This window comes from Vipera ursinii (assembly GCF_947247035.1).
Source record: "Vipera ursinii genome assembly, chromosome: 11".
NCBI classification, from domain to species: Eukaryota; Metazoa; Chordata; class Lepidosauria; order Squamata; family Viperidae; genus Vipera; species Vipera ursinii.
In genome coordinates this window covers 1,891,614-1,915,527 of record NC_139524.1, presented here as the reverse complement: position 1 = coordinate 1,915,527, position 23,914 = coordinate 1,891,614, and the positions used below count along the sequence as shown (strand labels likewise).

Sequence of the window (23,914 nt, the reverse complement as noted above, 5' to 3'; positions counted from 1 at the left end):
GTTGTTTCAGAATCTCCCCCCACCCCCAACCCACAGGCCCCTCTCAAAGGCCAGACATCCGTTTCCCATTAAGAATCCCTTGGGCTGACCAGCCACTTATAAACCTTGAACCCCTGTCCAGGATTCCAGCGGCTGCCCTGAAAACCAAGAGGGGAGGGCTCAGGCTGTTCTCCAACAGGCAGGAAGGCCCAACCCATAAATCCTCTCCTAAGTCACTCTTGTAGTTTATGAGTCTACCTTTCCGTGAAGGTAAACTCCCTAGTCAGTGCAAATTGTTGGCAATGCTACCACTAGAATATATAGCACACAAACAGACAGACAGAGAAAAATCCACATCTCTAATCATGAAAGTCCTTCCTCCATTTCTGTTTCATTTGTCATCCTGGATGGATCAAAGATATTTTCACCCCAAATTCACTTCTTGAATTTGTTTTCAGTATCTTGCATCAAGTAACACAAGAATGTTAGAAGACTGTCTTTATCTAGTATGTTAACCCTCAAAGAGAACCTTTTATTATTTTATTTTATTATATTTTATTATTTTTTATTTTATTTTAATTTAATTTTTTATTTTATTACTATATTTATCTGCTTTGCCTTCTTCCAGATTGTGGATTCTGTAACTAAAATCACCATGGGAGTTTTTAGAAGAGAACTTTGGCTCATAGTGATGGCCTGATAGCTTTCTTTCATCCAAATATGGGCTAATTCTTGTGGTTGGTCCCTTTCCACCCCTCCCCCAAGAATTAAAATCACTGGAACTAGGAGGCTGAGCGAAGAATATTTCTGTCCTTTAGCACTTACCTCTCTTGTAGCACATTCTCACCCAAATTTGATATGTCCACAGAACATATTGTACTGGCTCAGCCATTGTTGGGAAACATTTGCCTGTTTATTCGTTACCCTCCCCCTATAAAACCAGCTTCTAGACAAGAGTAAGAGTTTTGTGGACATGGACTCCAATGTGAACTATGGAGGTGGGCAAAAATTCAGACTGGGAAGGCCCTAAAGATCATCTAGCATAACCTTGTGCCAGGTAGCTGCAAACTCTGCCTTCAGTTTGGGAGTTTATGTCAGGCTAGACTAGGTGGAGACACACGGCCCTTAGTGCTGATATTAATCAAGATTGAAAATAGTTTTGTTATGCTTTTTAGTAAAAAATGTAAACAAGTAGCCCCAAGGCAAATCTATTGAGTGCAATGCTAGGGTGTCTAAATGGATGAGCATGTTGAATGGACTCCTGAGCCTGGCACAAGAAAGGAACAGAGTGAATCCACAACTCCATCTCCAGTTGTGAATCAAACTGTCCTCCTCTAATCAGACATGTTGTGTGAAGCTGAAAACCTGGTCAACCGTGGGTCAGTATCTGTTAGCACTCAGTCCTCCAAAGCAGCAAGTTGGAATTGCAGAGTAGCCGGACATGCAAGATGCAAGGCCTAGTAGCTATGAGACATATTTCCAAGCTCTGATTGGCTACCACCCTTGCACTAAAGCATTGCCATGCTGTATTGGGACAAGCGTTCATGGAATATTAGGCAGCAGGTAGGGAATTTGTATGGTCTCCAGTAGCAATTCTTGACTTGCAGGGCAACTCTGGCCTGCCAGATGGAAACTCAGGAGCCAGGAGGTGTTAAGCATGCTGTGTGAATTCATCCAGAGGGATACCCCTGATTGGTCTGTCAGGAAGTTTGGATTGAACCAGCAGTTTTTTCTTCTGGCAGAATCGAAAAGTACAAAGCCAGCTTTGGTTGTGGCATTCTTTATCTGAACCCCCCCCTCCATAACCCTAGATTCTCTTCCAGCCTTTTGGTTTTCCAATGTCACAGTGGTGGCGAACCTATGGCACACATGCCAGAGGCGGCACTCAGAGCCCCCTCTGTTGGCACACGCGCTGCCGCCAGCAGCAGGCCTATCAGACCGCCACCGCCGCCCAGAGCCGGAGCCCCACCCAGCACAAAGGAGGTGAAGCGGCCGACTAGCCAGCTCAAGTAGAGCAGAGGTCACCAACCATTGTCGATTGGCGGACTGGAAGAAAAGGGAGGGGGAAGCATTTTACATGCGTGTGCGTGCGTGCACGGGGCCATGAGCATGCACGTGCTGCAAATGGGGTGGGGCTAGTGCCTGCGTGATACTCACTAGCCCTGCCTCATTCTTGCATGGTACAGCGCCTTGTATCTGCACCCCGTGGTGCTGCGGCGGCCGTATTTGCGCCTTGCAGCATTTTTGTGCCTCTGGGTTTTGCGTGCCAGAGGCGGCACTCAGAGGCCCCTCCCTGCCCCCCCTGAGGACACCACATGCTGATACACCCCTAGCACTTTGCGACAAATAAGTGGGGTTTGGGTTGCGGTTTGGGCACTCGGTCTCTAAAAGGTTCGCCATCCCTGCCCTAGAATCACAGAATAAATGTGTTGGAAGGGACCTTGGAGGTCTTAGTCCAACCCCCTGCTCAAGCAGGAGACCCTCCCTAGCCCAGACAAAAGGCTGTCCAGCCTCTTCTTAAAAGCCTCCAGTGATGGAGCACCCACAACTTCTGGAGGCAAGCGCTGATTAATTGTTCTCACTGTCAGGAAATTATTAAAAATAAATTTAATATAAATTTAACTTCAACTTTAAATGTAAATAAATTGCTAAAGTTAAAACTGCTGGATTGCAGGGCCTGATTCTATATTTAGGATGAGAAATGTAGTCTAGAATATCCATGTCTTGCTTAGTAGTATTTTTATTTTTTAAAAAAATTATTTCTGCAATTTATTTTGTAAAAATTGAATGTCAACCATTTTATATGGCATCTACAAGCTTGTGTCTGTTCATTTCAGATGTGCAGTTGCTCAAAATTATTTTTGTTTTCTAAGGAGTCTCTGGGGCTTTTCTTGAAGTTTTGCATTTGTTAAAACCCTGCTCCAGAGAAAGATATTCTGCGTGTTTAAAAAGTAACTTTATATTTCCTGGAGTCCCCAAATGCTTTAATTTGGCCAAGTTATTTTCAAGCGCAGGGTGCTGAGGGGAAAAATGTTTCTTGCCTCCTTTTTTTCACAGCCCCCCCACTGCCAGTTTGCCAAGGGCAAAGCGTCATTCTTTGTTTTCTCAACAGCAGTTTGAAAAAGCTCTCTTGGTGTGCGAATTTATTGGCACAGAGAACAATTCACAGAAAGGATCAAACTGTGACTTCAAAACAACCACCAAAACAGCAAATCTTAAACTCTTCCGGCTGAGGCACAAATTCTCTTTTGGATGAGTTCACACACAACAACATCCACTGTGCTCTGACTGTGCTTCATCACTAGATGTCCTGAAATATTTAATTGGAAATCTTTGGGTCAGTCTTGTTCCCAGATCACAATTCTGCATGTTTGTATTAGTTCTCTCACCCACCGACCTACCCACAACCTGAACAGCAGAAAGCCCTCTTGCTTGTGAACACTAGCAAAACCTAAAAACTTGCAGCGTCCCAAGATTTGTCCCTTAAGGCTTAAGCAACTCTTCCGGGGAGCAGAAGACAGTCTGCCCTTACCTTTCCTGATGATCCACTTGCAATTCTTTATAAAAAGAGCTCCTGCTAAGACTAGAATCACAGGGCTGGAGGCGACCTTGGAGGTCTTTTACCCCCAGGGGCCCAAGGCAGGAATCCTTATTCCATCCCAGACAAATGGTTGTCCAATCTTTTCTTGAAAACCTCCAGCGATGGAGCATCCACAAGCAGTTCCATTGATTAATTGATGTCACCGATGGGAAGTTTCTCTTTAATTCCAGGTTGAATCTCTCTTTAGCAAACTTCCATCCATGTTTTTTTGTCCTGCCCTTTGGTGCTTTGAAGAATAAGTCAGCCCCTCTTCTCTGCGGCTGCCCCACAAGTACTGGAAGGCTGCTGTCATGTCACCCCTAGTCCTTCTCTTTATTATGCTTTATTAGGCAGATCCTGCAACCCTTCATCATATGTTTTTGCCTTCAGACCCTTTATCATCTTCCTGACTGTTCTCTAGTCTCAGCAACTTTTTTAGTGTAGCATAAAATGGTAAAAATTAAAATGTAATTATTATTTTTATGAATATGTCCTTGACCTGTACAAAATAAAGATTGGATTTAAATCTATTAGGCATATAGCAGCTGTTCTGTTCTGTTCTCTTCTTATTCTGAAGGACCAGTCATTGAAATGTTCTGATAGTGAACGTAGGGTGCAGCTTGAGGATCCCATGCACAGTGGAGAAAGCAGCATCACTCTGGACTGCTCCAGATTCACAGCATCATTCAATATTCATGTTCATCAATATGTTTTAAGAGTAAATTGTACTGTAATTTTTTTTAGACCCCTCTACTGATAAAAGGAATAATCTCATGTGATCTCAAGATATTTATGGGACTGTAGAGTATCTTCCCACTAGAACAGAGAGGGTGGGGTCTCATCCCTGAAATTGTGCCATCTAATGGGACCTCTCTTTTCCATGGCTGCCCCTCCCTTGTGGAACACCCCCCTGCTGGTGATTCCTCAGCCTTCCCCACCCTCACGTCTGGCCTATTAGAAGCTCCTACTGGCTTTTTAGCGAGGTGCTGGGATTGTACTGGTAGAAAGCATGGAAGGGTGGGGGGAGCTGAATCTGCTGTGGAATGCCCCAAGGGGGTGATTATGGTTCAGGGTTTTGGTTTATATTTTTTATGAATATTGTATTTCTTGGTTTTACGGTTGATGTAAGCTCCCCAGAGTTGCTTAAGATGGGCAATCGTATGTATTTTTCCAGTATGTAAGTAAATAAATAAATATGCAACATGGATTTTGTGGAGCCCCTCATCAGAAGGGATCATGGTGGCAATAAATCACTCAACCTGGGATGGAGACAAAACTACTAATTTCTAAGTGTATGATAATAGCCTGAGGGCAGCAAGAAGTAATGGGGGATTTTGAGCTCTTTTGGCCATTATGAAGACAGAAAAGTGACCACATGAACTGTTGTGAGACCTGAGGATCCTCAATCTTGGCAGCTTCAAGATCTGTGGATGTCACCTCTCAGGATCCTCCACTCAACACCACAGAACAATTACCAATTAGGTAGGTTTGTAAATCTCTTGGCTTCCCCTCTTTAATGGAGCTCACTTACCATTTTGCAAAGAAAATGCCAAATTCCCAGCAGTTTGCTCTCAAAACATGGCAAGTGTATTCCAACAGATTAAACCTATTGGGCATATGTGAATGTCTAAGCTTGGCAGAATAAACTACAATGACTTTCAACAGTGGAAACGACACATTAGAGAAATGTAAAGACTCCGTTGAACTGAGCTTAGCTTCTGATAGCTTCATGGGGGTGGGGGTTTCCTGGTGATCTCTCATCATCAAAGTACTGCTCTTGCTTGCAGAATATAATAGATATGATATATGATATATGATATATTTTTATAGTAGAAGCATGTGATACATTTAGTTCATGTGTATATATATCTATACTAGTGTTTCTCAATCTTAGCTACTTTGAGTGACTTCAACTCCTAGAATTCCTAGCTGACTAGAGAATTCTGGGAATTGAAGTCCACTCACCTTAAAGTAGTTAAGATTGAGAATCATTGCTCTTGCAGAGTACTTTATTGTATAGAAACACAATAGCATATAAACATACACTCTTTCATACAAGTACCCACCTTACAGCAGTCATAGATGGATTGCTTTGAAAAAATATGCCATAATAACTTGTAGAAATTGGGCTTATCACAAAACTATTAGAATTTAACTGCATTTCTTGTCACATTGTGGATTCAGAGATGTCAGGCAGGAATATTGTAATACCTTGCTTAAATACAAATTATTTTTTTATTTAGAAACATTGTGCTGAACCACGTTGTGTACTATAAGACAATTCAATGTAGAACCCCAATATAAGTTATCGGACTGGGGCACAAGTAGATACGAATGCTTTGTACTGTCTTCAGTGTCCCTAAGTGCTTAACAACAGATTATTCTACAAAGATGACAAATGTTATGCTTTTCTGGAAAAGGTGTGATTCTTACACCTTTCCACAAGCAATACAGCTGTATGGTTTCATTGCTTCTTATACAGCAGTCATTAAAGCTATGAGACTGTCAACATTGCTCATGAGAATTGGGACTTCCTTACTGATTGTTTTAACTTTCCCTCTCTGACACCCTTCATGTGTGCTGAATCATTAGTGATGCTTAGACTTGCTATGGCTTCTGGGAGTTGTAGTTCAGCATATCTGCAGGACACCTGGTCAGGGAAGGCTGTGTTACACAAGCCAAAACGAAACTCCCCAGAAATGAGCCCTGATGGTAATGACACCACACAAAACAACCTGGATCACTTGGTGTGCTTGCAATGAACCCAACGCCCACCAGGAACCCCCAGAGGGAGGCTATTTAATTGTAGCTCCCCCCCCATCATGAGGAATGGACAACCCCCCACTGCCCTCTGCCCTGAACTGATTTTCGATGCTTCTTATCCTGCATTAGCCTGATATATTATACATAATCAAAAAACCAGTGGAAACTAATTTCTTCTGCCTTGTTCTCTTCTTTGACCAAAAGCTACAGCTGAGCAAACCTAATCAGAGAGAGTTAATTGGAGGAACTTCAGAAACAACTGCAGTGCTGCCTGGAGGTGAGAAAAGAGCTGGAGGTGCCCCCAGATCTTGGGGTGTCCATGGGGGCCCCAGGGAGGGAATGAAAAGTAAAATAACTGGATGGCACATCAGAAAGGTGGATGGGGCTCTGACTGCATGGCTGAAGATGCCACCTTGGCTGTTTTGACCCCCCAACAGCACTGCTCCCCCCGTCTCTTCCAACCCCACCGCCAAAACCAAGTTCAAGAAATGCTGCAAAGCAAAAATATTTCCATGGCCGAGCGACTGGAAACCGGTGCCCATTCCTTCCCTTGAGGATGCCATGATTCCTGCCGAAGTCCTTCGAATCCTGGGCAATCTCTTTTTCCAGGGTTCCAAAGATGAAAGGGGCTGCGTTTGAGGAATTACTGAATTCACTTTAATTCTGCTATAATGAAAAGCAGAGAGAAGCTCTCTGAATCACGATCAAAGCAATCCTGCTGAGTGTTTATTAGATTTATGTCCCACCTTTACTCATGGTCATAGGCAGAGCGTCCCCTCCTCCAATTTTACACAATGCTCTGTGAAGTAGGCTGGCCTAAGAGAGAAGCAGTGGCCCACAGTTTTGTAGTTGGGGCGGAGTTCAGTTAGGTCTTCTCCTGTTTAGACCAATATATTAACTGCCAGCCCATGCTGCCTTTCTAATATAGGATGTATCTGTTCATTGATGATAAAGTGCTATCGAGTTGTTGCTGACTCAGCATTGCTTTTCTGCAATCCTTTCCATTCTTAACCTGGTCTTTCAGGTCTTCCAACAGCTGTTACTATCCACCCTGCTGCTTGCCATCCTTTTCTTTCCTTCTACCTTTCCCAACATTAAAGCCTTTTCCAGAAAGATGAGTCTTTGTATAACATACCAAAGGTAAAATATTTGATGATCTGTTTGTTTTCTTGGCTGTCCAAGTACTCTCAAGACTCTTCTCCAACACCACAGTTCAAAAGCATCAATCTTCCTTCTTATCCTGCTTCTTCAAAGTCCACTTCCTTAAAATGCCACAGTGAATATCATTGCCTGCACCATTTGCTTTTTTGTAGAAATAGACATATTGCAGCATCTGAATCACCCTTCCAAGGGCTCCTGGCATCTCTGCTCAGCTCTGGAGGACTTGTTCCTTTACTATTGATGATCCTGAAAGGCAGAAGCTCTTCACCACTTCAGTATCTTAATTCTTAATTCTTAAGCTGATTGCTCATTGTCTTTATATTTAATTCTAGTCCCATTTGCTGGATCCTTATGCATTATGGAGAGAAAGAGGGAAAATATTGCATTTAATTACCAAACCAAGCAGGTATGCAAGATGAGATTTATATGATAATCAACAAACATAATAACAAACGGTTCACATTTTATATATTACCTTGTACATCCCAATTGAGGTAATTTTTGTAACAGGTTAATTCAAGCTTGATGCAATGGGTAAATGGCTAATTATAAAGCATTATCAGATTATCAGATCCAAAACATCTTTATTAATGGGTCTGTCACTGAATGTTGACATTTTCAGAACACATTGTTCACTTAAAAACATGCTTAAAGAACCAGTGTGGATTATCAACAATTGAGGTATGGCTGACAAATGAAGAGGTTTAAAAACATGCAAGGCTCTTCAGCAGCAAACTGCAGACTGCAACTGTCTTCTTTGTTCCAAAAAACCTTAATGTTAGTAAATGGGGAACTTAATGAGATTTTAAAATCAAATTAATCAGAAATATGTTTTAGACCAGAGCGCTCTATGTTAAGAAAAGAAGTAAAAGAAAGGTGGCTGAAGGGAAAGAAATTTGTCTCACTTTTAGAAAAAGCACCTACAGCCACCAGTCACATCGAGTCATTCATTGTATTGTTATCTGCCAGAGAGGCTGTGACATTGCAGCAATTAAGACAAACTTTCATCTATATGTTCACGCCTGCAATCTCTATCCTTCACTTGGAGATTGATGATCCCTTCAAGGAAGGAAGCAGAGCCCTTTGCAGGCTGCCTTTGAAGGAATGGTTTGGAGTTGTAATTGTTCAGAAGTTGTTTCTTGCCACAAAAGGCCTCCAACCCATTTGGACCCTCTCCAGATCTCAAGTGATGGAACACCACAAACAGAGCCTTCTCAGTGAGTAATTTTGCTTGCTCACTGAGTGGGTGGTGGTGGCTTCTGGTGGGCTTCCCCAAGAATCAATAGCAGAGGAACTGGAATGTGCTAAAAAGAATAATGGCACTTATGTAAAAAACTCAAGACCACCTCACGTTCTGCATGGGAGGAATCTGCACATCACCGGTAAGCCTGCACTCTTTATTTCAAATGCTGTTTTGAAGAGAAGAGCATATTTAGATAAGATTGGGGTTAATTGTCGGGATGACAGCTTACTATGAATATATTCTATTTTTTTGTATCTATTTATATATTTGCAATAGTTCTTTTAATTTTTGATATGGTCAAATGGCTAAATAAGGTTTCTATTCCAAAGCAAATTTAAAACTATCATGAAATATTAGTGGTTTAACAAAAACACGAGGGGCATGATTGATCAGCAGTTAAAAATGCTGAGCTTGTCAGACAGACAGCCCAGGTTCAACACCCGAGCACCGTGCGACGGGGTGAGCCCCCGTTCCTTGCCTCAGCTCCTGCCCACTTAGCAGTTCGAAAGCAGGCAAATGTGAGTAGATAAATAGGTACCACTTCGGTGGGAAGGCAACAGCGTTCTGTGTGCCTTTGGCATATACTCCTGCTGGCCACATGACCATGGAAACCTTTTTGGACAACACTGGCTCTCTCAGCTAAGAAACAGAGATGAGCACTGCGCTCTACAGTTGGACACGACTAGACAGGGGAAAAGCCCCAAATTCTTACATTTTCAGCAGTCTTTTAATGTCACAATTATTTAGACAAGGGGCAAAAATTGAGTAGGGCAGTCCACGACGCAGCCATCTGCAACAGATCCGTGTTTTAGGATGCAGAGAAACCTTGTTTTCCATTGAATTTCCATTGGATTTCTTTCAGACTGCTTGCCAGAGGCTGCTGGTTGTTGGTGGGCTGGATTACAGCACTATTTCCTTCTTCTTGTTTTTGGTCTGTTCTTTCTGGCAGAGACCTGAACTTTTTGCAGAGCAGCTACTGAAGGTTAGGACATCAGAGTATTGCGGAACTGCCAGCCTCATTTCTTTGAATTGGCCTCCATTTGGCGATGTTAATGGACAACACCGGGATCAGTGAGATTCCACCTAAGATGCAGCTAAACCCTGAGCTAGGAAAGAAGATGCAATCGTCATCTCCCCTTAACATTCTGAACAAACAGATAAACTGCATTATCCATGTCTGGTAAATCAGCAGAATATATATTGGTGTGACAAATAAATAAAAACATTACAGCTTGCTAAGCCAGTAGGCCACTTTTATGGATTCCCAGACCAGTCGCCAATTGCCCAGCCTAAATTTAGCCTGCTGTTCTAAAAACCTAGCTCTTGCAGCTTTCACTGGTGTTGGTGGCACAAGTGCACACATTTAATTGAATAAATGAACGATAAGTCACATCAGCCTCAGGCAACATTTGTGTGAGTGGGGGGGGGGAGAAAGTTGGAGGGAGGGAGGGGAAAGGGAGAGAGAGTTTAGACTTATTCAATCCCAAGAAATTGTTCTATTGCTCAATGTAATAACAACAACAACAAATGAAAACCCAATCCAACTTTCCCCTTATCTTCTGCTACAATCTCCTGATGTCCTTGGTGTCCACCTCATCCTACACAGAGTGGGTATAGAGGACAGTGTAAGCACACAATTGTCTGTTACAAAAATAAATTTAGCACACACCCTTTCGCAGATACTGCTTACACCTTTTTATTCTTTCATCTTGATGCATTTTGTTTCACTGGTCCATCATCTAAAAATTCAATTTCAAGTCCTTATATTTAGCTAGCAAAGGTCCCAAAGTGTATAAAATACTTGGAGGCCAACATATATACATTCGGTTTAATAAAATATATGCTCATATTGTCTTAAGGGTGCAGAAGGCAGTGAGAGAGGAGTGGCCAAGGAGCTCCGCTGAACTGCTTGAAGAAAAAGGATCCCAGCTGTGAAATGGGTTTGCCGGGAAGCTCTTCTGCTCACTGGGATCCCTCTTGCTGCAAACGCCTCTCCTCCAGGCTCCGGCACACCCACATGGAGACAACTTCAGCGTTCCCGTCATTGTACTGCACAATAAAGAGGTGGCCCTAAAAGAACACAAAGCAGCTTCAGTCAAGAGGGCCAAATAGCTGAGGAGTGAAGGGAAGGCAAGAGTCTTGTCACCCTGCTAAAGGCTTTTGCAAGAAATCCCCACTGTGTGAACCAGTCTACTAAAAAAAAAAGGAGGGAGTTTTATCACTGAAACATGTACCTTATGTATAACTATCAATCTCGCTGGGTTTTTTTAAAGTTTAAAAATGAACTGTGTTTTTCTTTTGAAGGCTCAATTTGAGCACGCAGATACATCCTGGGAACTGAGAAGGGCTTTTCAAGCAGCTGAAGAGAAGACAAATAGGTTTCCCACGTGCCAAAAACATTTTCCTGTATTAATTTTGGTACATTTCCTATTTCATCCCCAGGTCACAAAGTCATGAGAAAATGTGGGCTCTGCAATTACACAGAGACAAAAGGTGGAAGCCATGGAGAAGTCTCCTTTTCTTTCTTGAGTCCAGGATCATCTAAGAAGGCAACAGGAGATAACCCCCAGTGCAGCATTTTTCAACCGTGGCAACTAGAAGGTGTGTGAGTTTCAACTCCCAGAATTCCCCAGCCATGCTGGCAAAGGAATTCTGGGAGCTGAACTCCACACATCTTCAAGTGATTGAGCATGAGAAAGACTGTTCTAGGGTTCTGAATTACTGCGAAGGTTGAAAAGCAAAGAGATCTGAAAGCCCCCGCCTGACGCTACCAGCTTCTGTGCTTTGTGTTGGGCCACATGGGACCAGCATGTAATGCCTGATGTCCCATTCTCTTCTGTGCAAGGTGCCTCTGTACTCTTAGATTTGGGATGAGGAGGCAGCTGTGAAATAATTTTGAAAGTAGCACCTTCTTTTAGAGGTCTATTGATTTACTTATCTCCAAAACACATAACTTTCTTCAAAATGAATGACTTAATACACAGCCCTAAACTCTTCAAGAAGAGATGGAAGTCTGAGGAGCAAAGGCCGGTTGGGCTGAAGGGATGCACAGATGGCCTGGGGACAGGGAGAGAGGAAAAGGCTAGTAAGAAGAAGCTTTGAGGTGTAATCACATTAGGAAGATAAGAGATTTACTTAATCTCCTCTTTGGACCTGAGGGGAGCAACGTGCCTCCTCCACTAGAGAGAGAGAGGGAGGGAGGGAGGGAGGGAGGGAGGGAGGGAGGGAGGGAGGGAGGGAGGGAGAGAGAGAGAGAGAGAGAGAGAGAGAGAGAGAGAGAGAGAGAGAGAGAGAGAGAGAGAGAGAGAGAGAGAGAGAGAGAGAGAGCGCTTTGGACATGCAAGTGATACCACAACTGGTGTGTTGCTCTTTAGGCAAGGTAAGGCCCTTCTATGTCACTCTACATTTAGGAATGCAATATCTCCACCCCCCACCCCACCAATGGTGTAAAGCTTAGGAAGGCCTTTCAGATTATTCTAAATTCCCCCATTTCTGCCCCAGGGTAAGTGTGTCCTCAGATGCACCATTGCCTGCTTGACTTCAAATCCTTCCTTCCTTCCTTCCTTCCTTCTTCTGATGAATAGTGTTGGGATCTCTTTCCTGCCTTGTTTTTTCCCCTTACCTCTAAATAAATTTTTCTCAACCTTTAAGATGTGTGGACTAGGGAATTCTGGGAGATGACATCCACACATCTTAAAGTTCCTAAGGTTGAGTAACACTGATCTAGATGGTTTTGTGCAAGAAGAAACCAAAGAATCCAACAAATATTTTACCTTCAGGAGAAGGTAAAATGCTGTCTGGAGAATTCTGGGAGCTGAAATTCACAAATCTTAAAAGTTGCCAGGGTTGAAAAATGCTGATCTAGATTCTTACAAAAGAAGGAATTGAGGAAAGGAAAGAATGTGTATACTTTTGGTTTTCAGCGTTATTTTTTTTAATTGCCTACTATGGTATTTGTCAGGACCCAAACCAGACCCCTCTGCCCCTCCCTCCATGTCCTTCTGCTCAAATCCCAGGCTTGTGTCTCCAGGACCCAGATTCCTTACACTAATCGCTCTTCACCAAATGCCACAAGGTTAAATTTGCTTAACTGTTTGTAAAACTCATGGAGATCCCTGGAGGAACAGAAAAGATGTCCTCCTTCACAGTCGAGGCTGAAATTACCTGTCTTGCCTTTTAAATAAGCAGCCACAAACCCAGCAAGATTCAAGGAACAAATCAAGAGGGCAGAAACAAGGGAGCAGATTCACAGAGCTACAGTAAGATCAGCCATTAGGCAGAATCTGTGGGTTTCCAGCACAAATCTCCTTTTTCTGAGAAAAATGGGCCAAGTCGTTTGTTGCCACCGCTGGCAACTGAACAGCCAGCCAAAATTCCAGTCCTTGGAAGAGTCGAGGGCAAACGTGGAAGTGGCCTTCTTGGGTGTCCTGTGGCTGGCAAGAGCTTTGGAAAAACATGTTCAAAAAAATAAACGTTCTCCACTACAGAAGACAGAAGAAGCGGGCTAGGTGGGACTTCAGAGTCTTCCACTCCAACCCTCTGTCCAAGGCAGTAGACCAGACTCCATTCCAATCAAAGGGTTGTCCAGTCTTTTCTTGAAAACCTCCAACGAAAGTGCAGCCACAAGGCGCTCCATTCATTAATCGTTCTCACCGTTTGGAAATTCCTCCTTATTTCCAAGCTGGATCTCCCTCTGAGGAGCTTCCACCCCTTGTTTCTTGTTCTGCCCCTCAGGTGCTTTGGACAAAAATCTCTGTGACAGCCCCTCTCTCTAGGGTGGGTCTGACCCTATGAGCAGCTGCTTTGAGTGACGTTGCTGGACCTTGATATAGAACGTTTCCTTGGAATGAAGACTTCTGAAAAATGAATGAGCCATGTTATTCTGCAGAACTTTGGGGCGAAGTCAACGTCTTGGTTGCATTATGTGATTTTGGTGGAGCGATTTCAACTTCAATGTTTTATTGTCATCTTTTGTAATGACTGTGACAGGCCAAGAGTCATGAGATGTGGTGGGATAGCAACCTAACAAACAAGTATGTATGGAAAGCCCAGCAGCCACTGCCAAAGAACGGCTGGGGGAAAAAGACCCCTTGCAGGCGGATTCCACTTGCTAAGCTGCCCAGCCTCAGGAGAGGCAGGGGAGGGTCTCTTCGTGCCCCCCCCCCGGCAACTTGAAAAGGGAGCAGCAGCAGAGAAAGTTGCCCTTGATCACCCTTGTCTCAGTGTTTCCCCCCTTGGGGGGGACTTTGCCGGGGCAGGAAGAAGCAGAGAGGAGGCAGGCTGGAGGGCAGGGGGGTGGGCACAAGAACAAGCCAGTGACACTGAAAACAGAGCTGGCAGTTCGTGCAGGTATAATGAAGTTCCAGGCAGTTAGAAAGAGACAGACCCCATTTGTTAACCCGACATTCTCATTTCTAAAGAACGAAGAAACAAATAGAACACAACAAGCATGGAAGGAAGTAATGGAAAACAAGAGGGAAAAAAAAAAGAGAATGAGGGTCCTTGTGCGCTTCACCAGCTTCAGGGGGAGGGGGAGGGAGGCCCTTTATTCCTGAATAATATTGCTCCAGACCTAAAAAGTCCACAATTCTTAAATATCCCAGTAGAGATTCCCTTCATTTTATCAAGTAATGGTGCAGAAATGTAACTGCGCAGAAGTCTAAAAGGCATTTTCTGTAGCAGTGAACGCTCCTCCAGACGAGAGAGACTTTGTGGGCGAGGGATCTGGCCCCTCCGCTTTTGCAACCTGAGCTGGAGCTGATGTTGCAGAGGTATCCCACAAGCTTCACTTTAAAGAAGGGAGGGGCCAACAGTTCATCCAATGCTTCCCAACTGTGGCACCTTCCAGATGTTCACCTCTCAGAATTCCTAGATCCAGCGGAGCTGTTGTTAAGAGTTAATGGCCAAGGAGGCCATCAAGGTTGGAAAGGCTGAGCTAACTGGTCAGAGGAATATCTTGGCTCATCCTCCACTTGGCACATGGGGGCCTCATTCTCTGGGCTCGCCCCCAACTTCAGCACCAGCACCTTCTTGGCCCTATGCCTGGTCAAGGCTGCCGCTCGGCCCTTCTCCTGGTCTTAGCCCTAAAATGGCTTTCAGTCCCATGGCCCTTCCTTGTCTCTTCAACCTAGAGCTCTTTTCGGCAGTGTTGGACGACGTCCTTGCCTCCATGGAGAGGATGCTTCAAGGGTTGCAAGGAGGACGTAAAGAAGAGGCCGTCGGGTCAAGGCGACGTTCTTACAAGGCCGAATTGAAGGTAAGCAGCTGAAAGCCACCATGAGACTCTGCGGAGGGGATGGACGTGCACGGCACAAGGCCCCAGGAGGTGAATACAGGTAGTCCTCAACTTATGACCAGAATTGACCCCAACAATTCTGACACTAAGCGGGACAGTTGTTAAATGAGCTTTGCCCCATTTTACCTTTCTTGCCACAGCTGTTAATAGTGAATCAGTGCAGTTGTTAAGTTAGTAAGAGGGTTGTTAAGAGAATCTGACTTCCCCACTGACTTTGCCTGTCAGAAGGTGGCAAAAGGAGATCACGTGACACCCCCCACGGGGGGACACTGCGACCGTCCTAAATATGAACCAGTGAATTTTGACCATGGGGATGCGGCAACAGTCGTCATTGTGAAAAATGGTCGTAAGTCACTTTTTTCAGTGTTGTTGTAACTTCTAATGGTCACTACATGAACTATTGTAAGTCGAGGACTGCCTGTATTAAGTACAAGACAATGAATGTTAAAAATGGAGATACACGTTTACTTCTCTGAATTTTTTAAGAGTTTGAAGAATTTTTCCTCACTTTCTACTAGTTCCTTGCTTAATTAACCTACTATATACCATTTTTTCCATTAAGAAATCTCTGTTGATCCAGTAGGAACTTAATCCTACATGGCCCAAATTTATCAGGAAGCAATAAAAACAATCACTCTCTACTTGCCAGTTAAAGAGAAAGATATGTCAATTTCCCCAGCATTTTGCTGTGAGTTTCTCTTGGGTGCAAGCATCTTGTTTAAGCTCTGGGGAAAGTCCACTCTTTCGGGGCAAAGATTCAGCCCCAGCCAGGTCAGGTCAGAGGCCTGGAGATCCTAGTGGGTGAGTGTCAGCCAGCCTAATTTTCTTTGCCAACTCTGAAAATGAGATAAACAATGACAAAATAGGCATTTTAAATGAACTTGTCACATCTCATTTTCTTGAGAAAGGCTGCCTTTTTAGAGCCACCAATTTTGTGTAAGGCGATTAACTCTTTCCAAGACCTTTAGAGAGGGGGAGGTGGCGGCCTAGGATTCAGCGATTTCATCTGGCACCTTCCCAATCCCCTTCCTTCTTGGGTTTATCCTTAATCCAGATGTTAAGACTCCCTGTCAACCATCCCATTGATAAATGCAGCAAAAGAAACGCCTGGTACAATATTTTAACAAGAGTGTAACTTTACTGGTAACAGTAGCAAAGCCAGTTCTAAAGTTTTCAGCGAAAACCAGCACAGGTAAAATCCCCCCTTCCCCCTGGTCCTCGCCAGTGTGCACTGTCCACCAATCAACTGCATTCACTTAGTTTTGGGAACGATCTGAACCCATGACACTCCCCCCAAACAATGTGTAGTTTCTTGCTCTGCTTCTGAAGGACGTGAATGAAGAACTGTTGCAGGATTTGGGTATGGCTAGTCGGGAGAAAAGAATTACTAGGGGAGACAGGATAGCAGTATTCCATTATTTGAGGGGCTGCCACAAAGAAGAAGGGGGTTCGACCTATTCCCCAAAGCACCTGAAGGCAGGACAAGAAGCAACGGATGGAAAGTAATCAAGGAATGAAGCAACCTGGAACTAAGGAGAAATTTCTTAACAGTGAGGACAATTAACCAGTGGAACAGAAGTTGCCTTCAGAAGTTGCTCCACCTATGGAGGTTTTTAAGAAGAGATTGGACAGGCATTTGTCTGGAATGGTATGGTCTCCTGCTTGAGCAGGGGATTGGAGAGAAGACCTCCAAGGTCCCTTTCAGCTCTGTTGATTAAACTTGCCTGAACTTTCCAACCTGCTGAGTCCTTGAACAATGAGAAGCGCTTCTGCTTTCCAGAAGAAGCAGAAAGATCGGCAGTCTTTAATGTCATATCGGTTAGTTGGTCAAACATTACTATTGCGAAACTTTATTTGGTTACAGCTGGTGGAAGGAGAGTGACTATCTAAGTGTTGCAACTGCTCATTTAATTCAAATTTATTATTTACATCAGAATTTCAAATCTGCAGGTTTGGGATATTTTGGAAGAGATGAGATATTTATTTTTGCGCCATCATTTTTTCAATGTTTTCTTTATAAGTGTGTCTGGGTCTGGTACACAATTAGACATCCTTGCAGAGAGATATTGTGAGTGAGCAGAACAAGAACCAAATGATCAGGATGAAAAGTGAACTGAGGTCTCTACACTGCGGGTTTTTTTGTAATTCTAATTCTAATTTTTTGTGTTCTTCCTCTAAACTTTTTCGATATTGCCTTTTCTTTTTATATTCATTGGCCATATACGCATTCGCAGTTCCTCTCATAACGGTTCATCAGTACTTCCAGAATCATCACATTAGACAGGCACCACTAGACGTGTGGATAAAAATTTAAAAATTTAACTATATAAAAATCCCCAATTGGCTATCCATATTAGAGATATTCATGCACCCCAAATTTATAAACGTAGGTAGAGTAATCACGTGTAAAGATATCTTAGGCGAGAATGGAGATTTGAAGACAAGGAAAAGACTATCAGAAGACGGTATAGAGCTGGAATGGCGGGCCTGCTTACAAATACAGTCTCGATACAGAAAAGACAAAAAAGAACCAGGGATAAAATTAGAGCAGACACAATTAGATAAAATCCTTTTAGGAACAGAAGACCAAATGATAAAAAAGATGTATCAATATTTATTAGAACAAGGTATGTTAGAAGATCAGGTAAAAGATACAATGTTAATCTGGAGTAAAAACTTTGGTTACAGTAGACCTAGATAATTGGCAATCACTATGGGATAGAAACAGGAGGTTAACGTTAGCCACATCTTATAAAGAAAGTTTATACAAGATGTTTTATAGATGGCACCTTCCCCCCACAAGGTTAACAAAAATAGATAAAAAAATCTCACCGACATGCTGAAAATGCAGAAAGCTTCCAGGGACCTACTATCTCATGTGGTGGGAATGTCCAAAAGCGCCAAATTTTTGACACCGGATAAAAAATTGGTTGGAAGAAATATTATTACAAAAATTGATCTAAAACCATTATTAATGATAAATTTAGCAAAGCATCTTTTTACTTATTATTGCATATTTTAACCGCAGCAAGATTGGCCTACGCCCATAAATGGAAAAGAAAGGAAACCCCCACTGAAGAAGAAATAATAAATACAATTTTATCTTGTGCCGAAATGGACAGGTTAACTCTAGAGATTAAAAACAAAACTGAATCAGAGTATTACGAAATTTGGAAAAATCTGTATGATTGGCTAGAGAGAAGGAGGAACGCTGAGATGACTATCGATTGATGAGCTGATAACGTAAAGACTTTTAACTAGCACCTATATTAGGATACAACTGACAGATATTTAAGCACAAGGTTGACGACTGAAAGATGGTTTACTAGACAATTTACAGATGTTATATGTACATTTTGCTATACTTTGTTCTGCCATAGAATGTATTTTAATTTTATGTTTTTCTTTCTGTCACATAAGGTAATACAAATAGCGGTGTTTCAGCCAAGGAAGTTGAATCGTGTCCACTTTTGTTTTTAAATGTACATTTCATAAAAAATTAATAAAAAAAGAAAACAAAAGAAAAGCTTTGCTAGGTACATTGATTTGTGCTTAGAGTGTAAGCCGCCCTGAGTCTTCGGAGAAGGGCGGGATATAAATGGGATTTAAAAAAAAAGTGAACTGAGGCCCACTTGAACTTTGGTCAAGATTTTTCACAAGGCCCTTCGGCTGGTTATGCAACTTTTTGTTTCAAATGTAGGCAAGCAAAGTGGCTCAGTGTGTTCAGGCACACTTTTTGTGTATGTTAACATCTTGTGTATGTTAAATGCATTAAGTAATTGAACAAAGAATCTAAAATTCGGCTTCCTCTTTAAAGATTTGGGATGTCAGAGAAGGAAAAATATTCTCAGAGCTCCTTCAAACTTCTAAATCACTACAAGCATTTTTTTGAGGTTGGTCAGAAGCTTTTTAGAGTCTAGCACAGCATTCTCACTAACTTCAATCCATCAAAGACTCAATCTTGAGTCCCTACATGCTTGGGCATACCTGCTGTCGACATGGATTTTGCAATAAGGGTTTGCTCTGCTTCACAATGGTAAGCAAAAGTGAAAAGCTGAGTTTATCTCTGCACCAAAACCACAGAAGTAACTGCCTTTCCTTCAGATACAAATCTGAGGAAATATCTGGATCAGAAACAATAAGATGGAAATTCCCAACTGTTGCAGCTGAAAGCTCAGTTGCCAGAAAGGCTGTGGTGCCCTCCGATGGCACTTTAAGTGCAGTTTATTAGGGTGTGATATTAAAAGAATATTTTTATTGTGTGATATAGTGCAATGGGACCATGGGCCTCTGCAAGAAAGATCTTATACTCAGAAGCGTAATGAACCCAGAGCCTGTCAAACATTATCCTGTACATTACCTATCGTTAATGGCACATAAGGGCTGGGGGCATCGCACGCTTGCTGCCCAGGACTTGAGTCAGGACAGCACCAAGAGAAAGGGGGGAAACCCACCGTGCCTCAGCCAAGAGAGAAATTAGTATTTCTTCAGGCCACACGGTTCGATTTGTAAAACAAGAGCCTTGCAGCTGAGCACGACTCTTGAATCCTTCTGTACAAAACAGAAAACAGCAGTTGTGTGTGTATTCTTTGGTGTGGAGTTCTTTATTGAATAGAATGTGATACTTATTGGCTGGATTCCTACAAAAACTGGCTTGTTTTACCAAGATCTTGTTGACTAAGCCACTAAGTCACACTTAATCATAAGCAAAAAATTAGGGCTGGGTTCACACATGAAACCAAACAAACCACATTTACTTGGGTATTTTGGCTGTAAATAATGATAATCCACAATAAGCTGTATCAATAATTATAATTAATCACAATAATAATATTATTTGCAATAAACTGTAATGTTTGTTAAATAGCAATAATAAGACGACAAACCACATTACAGCTTATTGCAGAAACAAACTTGATGCCAGCCTTAGACAGGGTAAAAGCTTTTGGGGTTCATCCCTGATAGGGGATCCGGTCCTCTTCTCCTCAAAACCCAAAAGGGTTTGCCCAATTGTTGGTTTCCTTTTTTATTTTACATTTAGCAGAAATTGCTATTGGCTGAATTTCATGTTCTGAAAGAGAATCTGGGCTCCACATTTGATGCATGAAAAGGTTACGTGGACTCGTGCTTTCCAAAGACTGCTCAAAGGGACAGCCCAGCATTCCCACATCCTTGCTAAAAGTCATTTTTTCTTTCTCTTCATTCCAGATTATTTATTTTATAATAAATATTTATTTTCTTTTATAACATAACCATATTGTGTGTGTTGTATTATATATATGTGTGTACATATATATGTGTGTGTATGTGTGTATAAAGTAAATTTAGCTTTTACTTGGGTGTGTATAGCGTTGCCTTGTGGGCTGACTGAGAGCAGAGCTGAGTCACAACGACTGGTGCACCAATCCGTTGTGCAGTAGCCAGCCGTGAGGCACAGTGGGGACAATGGGGCTGGTCTTTCTCCACTCAGCCTGGCAGGGCCGGAGTGCCTCTGCTGGAGTGCCCCAATCCCATCTCCCACTGAGAGCTGAAGACCCATCAGCTACCCTCACCTGTTTGGCTTTTCTGTCCAGCTGGTCATATCAGTGAAGTCTTGAGATGCTGGATTATTTTGCCCCCAAAGACCTGCTTGTTACTAGCCAGCGACTGTTTCTCCTGTTCCTCTAACTGGGCTACAAGGAGTAGAAAAGGGTCTAATTCATCCAGATGTCACATTTAGAATGTGCTGAAATTAAATTCTTAAATGGATACAGTATTGGAAAGACCTTATTGTGCTTCAGAAGAAACAAGAAGCTATTACTGCATAAAGAAAGAGAAGCAGAAACAAGCAACTGGAGCCAATGAACAGACTTTGATTTGGCCATCCGAGTTGGAACACAAACTTGCAGATCTGCCCAATCCTCTGTACGAGCCACGTGCTTTTAGCAATAAAAACACAACGCCATCAAGGAGCCAAATTAAAACTGACTTTTTTCCATTGCTATTTTCCAATGGAGAAAGTGGCCTCTCCGTGCCCTGTTCCACGCTGTAATTAAAAGGCTCATTAGCGCAAGTGAGAGACAATAGGCTTGAATCATACAGTAAGCTCAGGAGTTGCCATTTTAAAATCTCTCCTACAAAATTGTCAGAAACATTAATCATCCCTGCATTTCAAATGTTCTGATATTCACCTGGCTACACTATTAAAATAAAACTTGCTGCCCCAGGGAAATCCTACTTATTCTTAATTGTTTTGAGACTTTGATGGGCTTTTAATCTAAGATTAATTTATGCAATTTTAAATAACTCTTCTTATGATTAATAAGCTTGAAAATTAAAAGGAGTCTAAAGCAATTATAATGAGCATTTGGTCATAACCTCATTAGGAGAAGGAGAGAGGGATATAACACAGGAATTGTTACAAGATTACAATTTAAGGTTACTTCCAGATAAGTCAAATACAGTTTTACAATTTGCCAAGGCAGATTAGATGGAGTTGGGTTAAGGAGAAATGGGGTCTACTTGGATCATCACAACAACGCTGTTACAGGGCCAGGGCAAGACTAAGTCTTTTACTCATCATCTGGGTTGCTGGCAATGGATGTAGAGATCAATACTGTTTGGGGTTGCAAAAGTGTTTGCGTGAATCAGTTCATAAACCACCACCATACTCCAATCTCTTGAAAGTCAAGTGCCTGATTCATTGGCAGAGGGAGAAGGCAATAAAACGTGCAACGCTGCAGATTGGGTAATCTATAATATTTTCGAAGATCTACTCTAGTCCTTTCATAAACTGAAGAATTTACATTGTGGGTCAAAGCATAAAAATACAAATCTCTTGAGATGGAAGGAGGAAAGATTTAAGTCTTGGATACTATTATGCTTAATGCAAACCAAATTAAAGCATCTGTATATAATCAATCAAAGGCAGTCCACCTGTATATTCTAGCGCTCAATTAGAATCTTCTGTAATTTAGGGACGGCACGCTTGCTCAGTGGTTAAGACACTGAGCTTGCCAGCTGGAAAACCATCAGGCCAGGTTTGCGACCCGAGCGCAAATGCAAGTAGATAAATAAGTACTACTTAGGTGGGAAGATAACAGCACTCCGTGACATCAAGCTGGCCACACAACTGTGGAAATGTCTTTGGACAGCACTGGTCAATGACCTTGAAATGGAGATGGCCCCTATAGTTGGCAAAGAAGAGGCAGTCAAGCTATTCTCCAAAGCACCAGAAGGCAGGACGAGGAGCAACGGATGGAAACTAGTCAAGGAGAGAAGCAACCTGGAACTAAGGAGAAACTTCCTGACAGTTAGAACAATTAACCAGTGGAACCACCTGCCTCCAGAAGTGGTGAATGCTGCAACACTGGAGGTTTTTAAGAAGAGACCGGACAGCCATTTGTCTGAAATGGTGTAGGGTCTCCTGCCTGGGCAGGGGGTTGAACGTCTTTACCTTTTCTATAATTTAGATCTATTGTTTTATGTCCTGCATTCTGGAGCAAGAGCAATCATTCCTGAGCTTCTGTGGAATGTCGTTTCAGATACTTGAAGAAGACTCTCATAGGTTTCCTTAGCCCTCTTTTCTCAAGGCTGTCACGCAGCTCCTTCAGTCTCTGTCCACAAATGTTCTAATTCGCCGGTCATTTTTGCTGTCTTTTTCCAAACCTGTTCAATTTCTCTGAATCCTTCTTAACAAGTGTTGCCAGAAGTTGGCACCATACTCAAGATAGGGTCTGATTAAAGCAAAGTACATTGGAAAAATAACATGGAAATGATACTTTGGTGGATACAGCCTGAAAATGTATTCGTTCTTTTTCGTAACCATTTATAATCCACCTGCTCCAATGTGGTTTTCAGTCAACCGCTATTCCAAATTCTTTTGCACACGTGATATTATCCCTGAACTAAAGAGATTGGGTTATTTCCTTAAATAAAAAGTTTTGTGTGTGTCTCAATTAATCTTCATTCTGTAATTTCTAGCTCATTTCAATCATCACAATCAATTCAAATTCAAATCAAATTCAACTCCACAATTCAAAGTTTTGAGTTTTCTTTCTACTAGGGTATCAGTTATTGACTCCATATTATCTCTGCAAATCTGATAAACATTTCTTCTACCTCTTCATTTAAGTATTTAATAAAAGCTAGCTAGAAAGTCAGACTTCCATAACAAAACAACCTAGATAATCTGAGACTCAGCTTTGGTTTAGGCAGAAGTACAGCATTCTTCTGCAATGCAATGGGAATACCGGATAATCCCAGGATGCACCTTGTGAAATCTTTTCCCCATTACTGGGGAGAAGGATCTATTGGAGAAGAAAATATATATAAGTAGTCCTCGACTTATGACTACAATTCAGCCCAAAATCTATATTGCTAAGCAAGACATCTGTTGAGTTTTGCCCCATTTTACAACCTTTCTTGCCACAGTTAGGTGAACCATGGCAGTTAAGTTAGTTACACGGTTGTTCAATGAATCTGGTATCTGGTTTACCTATTAACTTTGCTTGTCAGAAGGTCGTAAAAGGTAATCACATGATTGCAACCGTCATAAATGAGAGTCAGTTGCCAACTGTCTTAATTTTGATCATGTGATCATGGGGGTGCTGAGACCCTCATCTTCTACTGCCTGAACCCATTTCCCACAAGCTCTCCTGGCCTCCTTCCTTCCTTCCTTCCGACCAACTAAGATCTTCACTACTCGGCTCCAGCTCTCTTCCACCAGATCGTGGGCAGCACCCTTTTCCTTTCTTTACTCCCAGGGAGCTAAATACATCCCCAGAACGGGGCAGCTGACTCTTTTGGCAAAGAGGAGTTGGCATTCCACAGCCGAACTTCAGTTCCAAGAAAGCCGATGGAATTGAACTAGGAATTGAAAGCCAGTCTTTAAAGAAGGAATAATATAAAATGA

General features: G+C 42.4%; 1 protein-coding gene across 12 annotated transcripts in view; it reads right to left on the bottom strand.

Moving 5' to 3' along the window:
• Positions 1-5,399: 5,399 nt before the first annotated feature.
• MAP2K5 (mitogen-activated protein kinase kinase 5) overlaps positions 5,400-23,914 on the bottom strand; it is a 166,816-nt gene continuing 148,301 nt past the window's right edge. For 5 of the 12 annotated variants that reach the window (XM_083371581.1, XM_083371583.1, XM_083371580.1 and 2 more), the window contains one exon: positions 10,407-10,796. In XM_083371581.1, the coding sequence (XP_083227707.1) occupies positions 10,689-10,796 (108 nt within the window). In that variant the 3' untranslated portion in view covers positions 10,407-10,688. Of the gene's footprint in view, positions 7,832-10,406; positions 10,797-15,667; positions 15,858-20,572; positions 20,694-23,914 lie in introns of those variants that run through there. The other 7 variants (XR_014493557.1, XR_014493558.1, XR_014493559.1 and 4 more) reach the window with 4 other exon arrangements.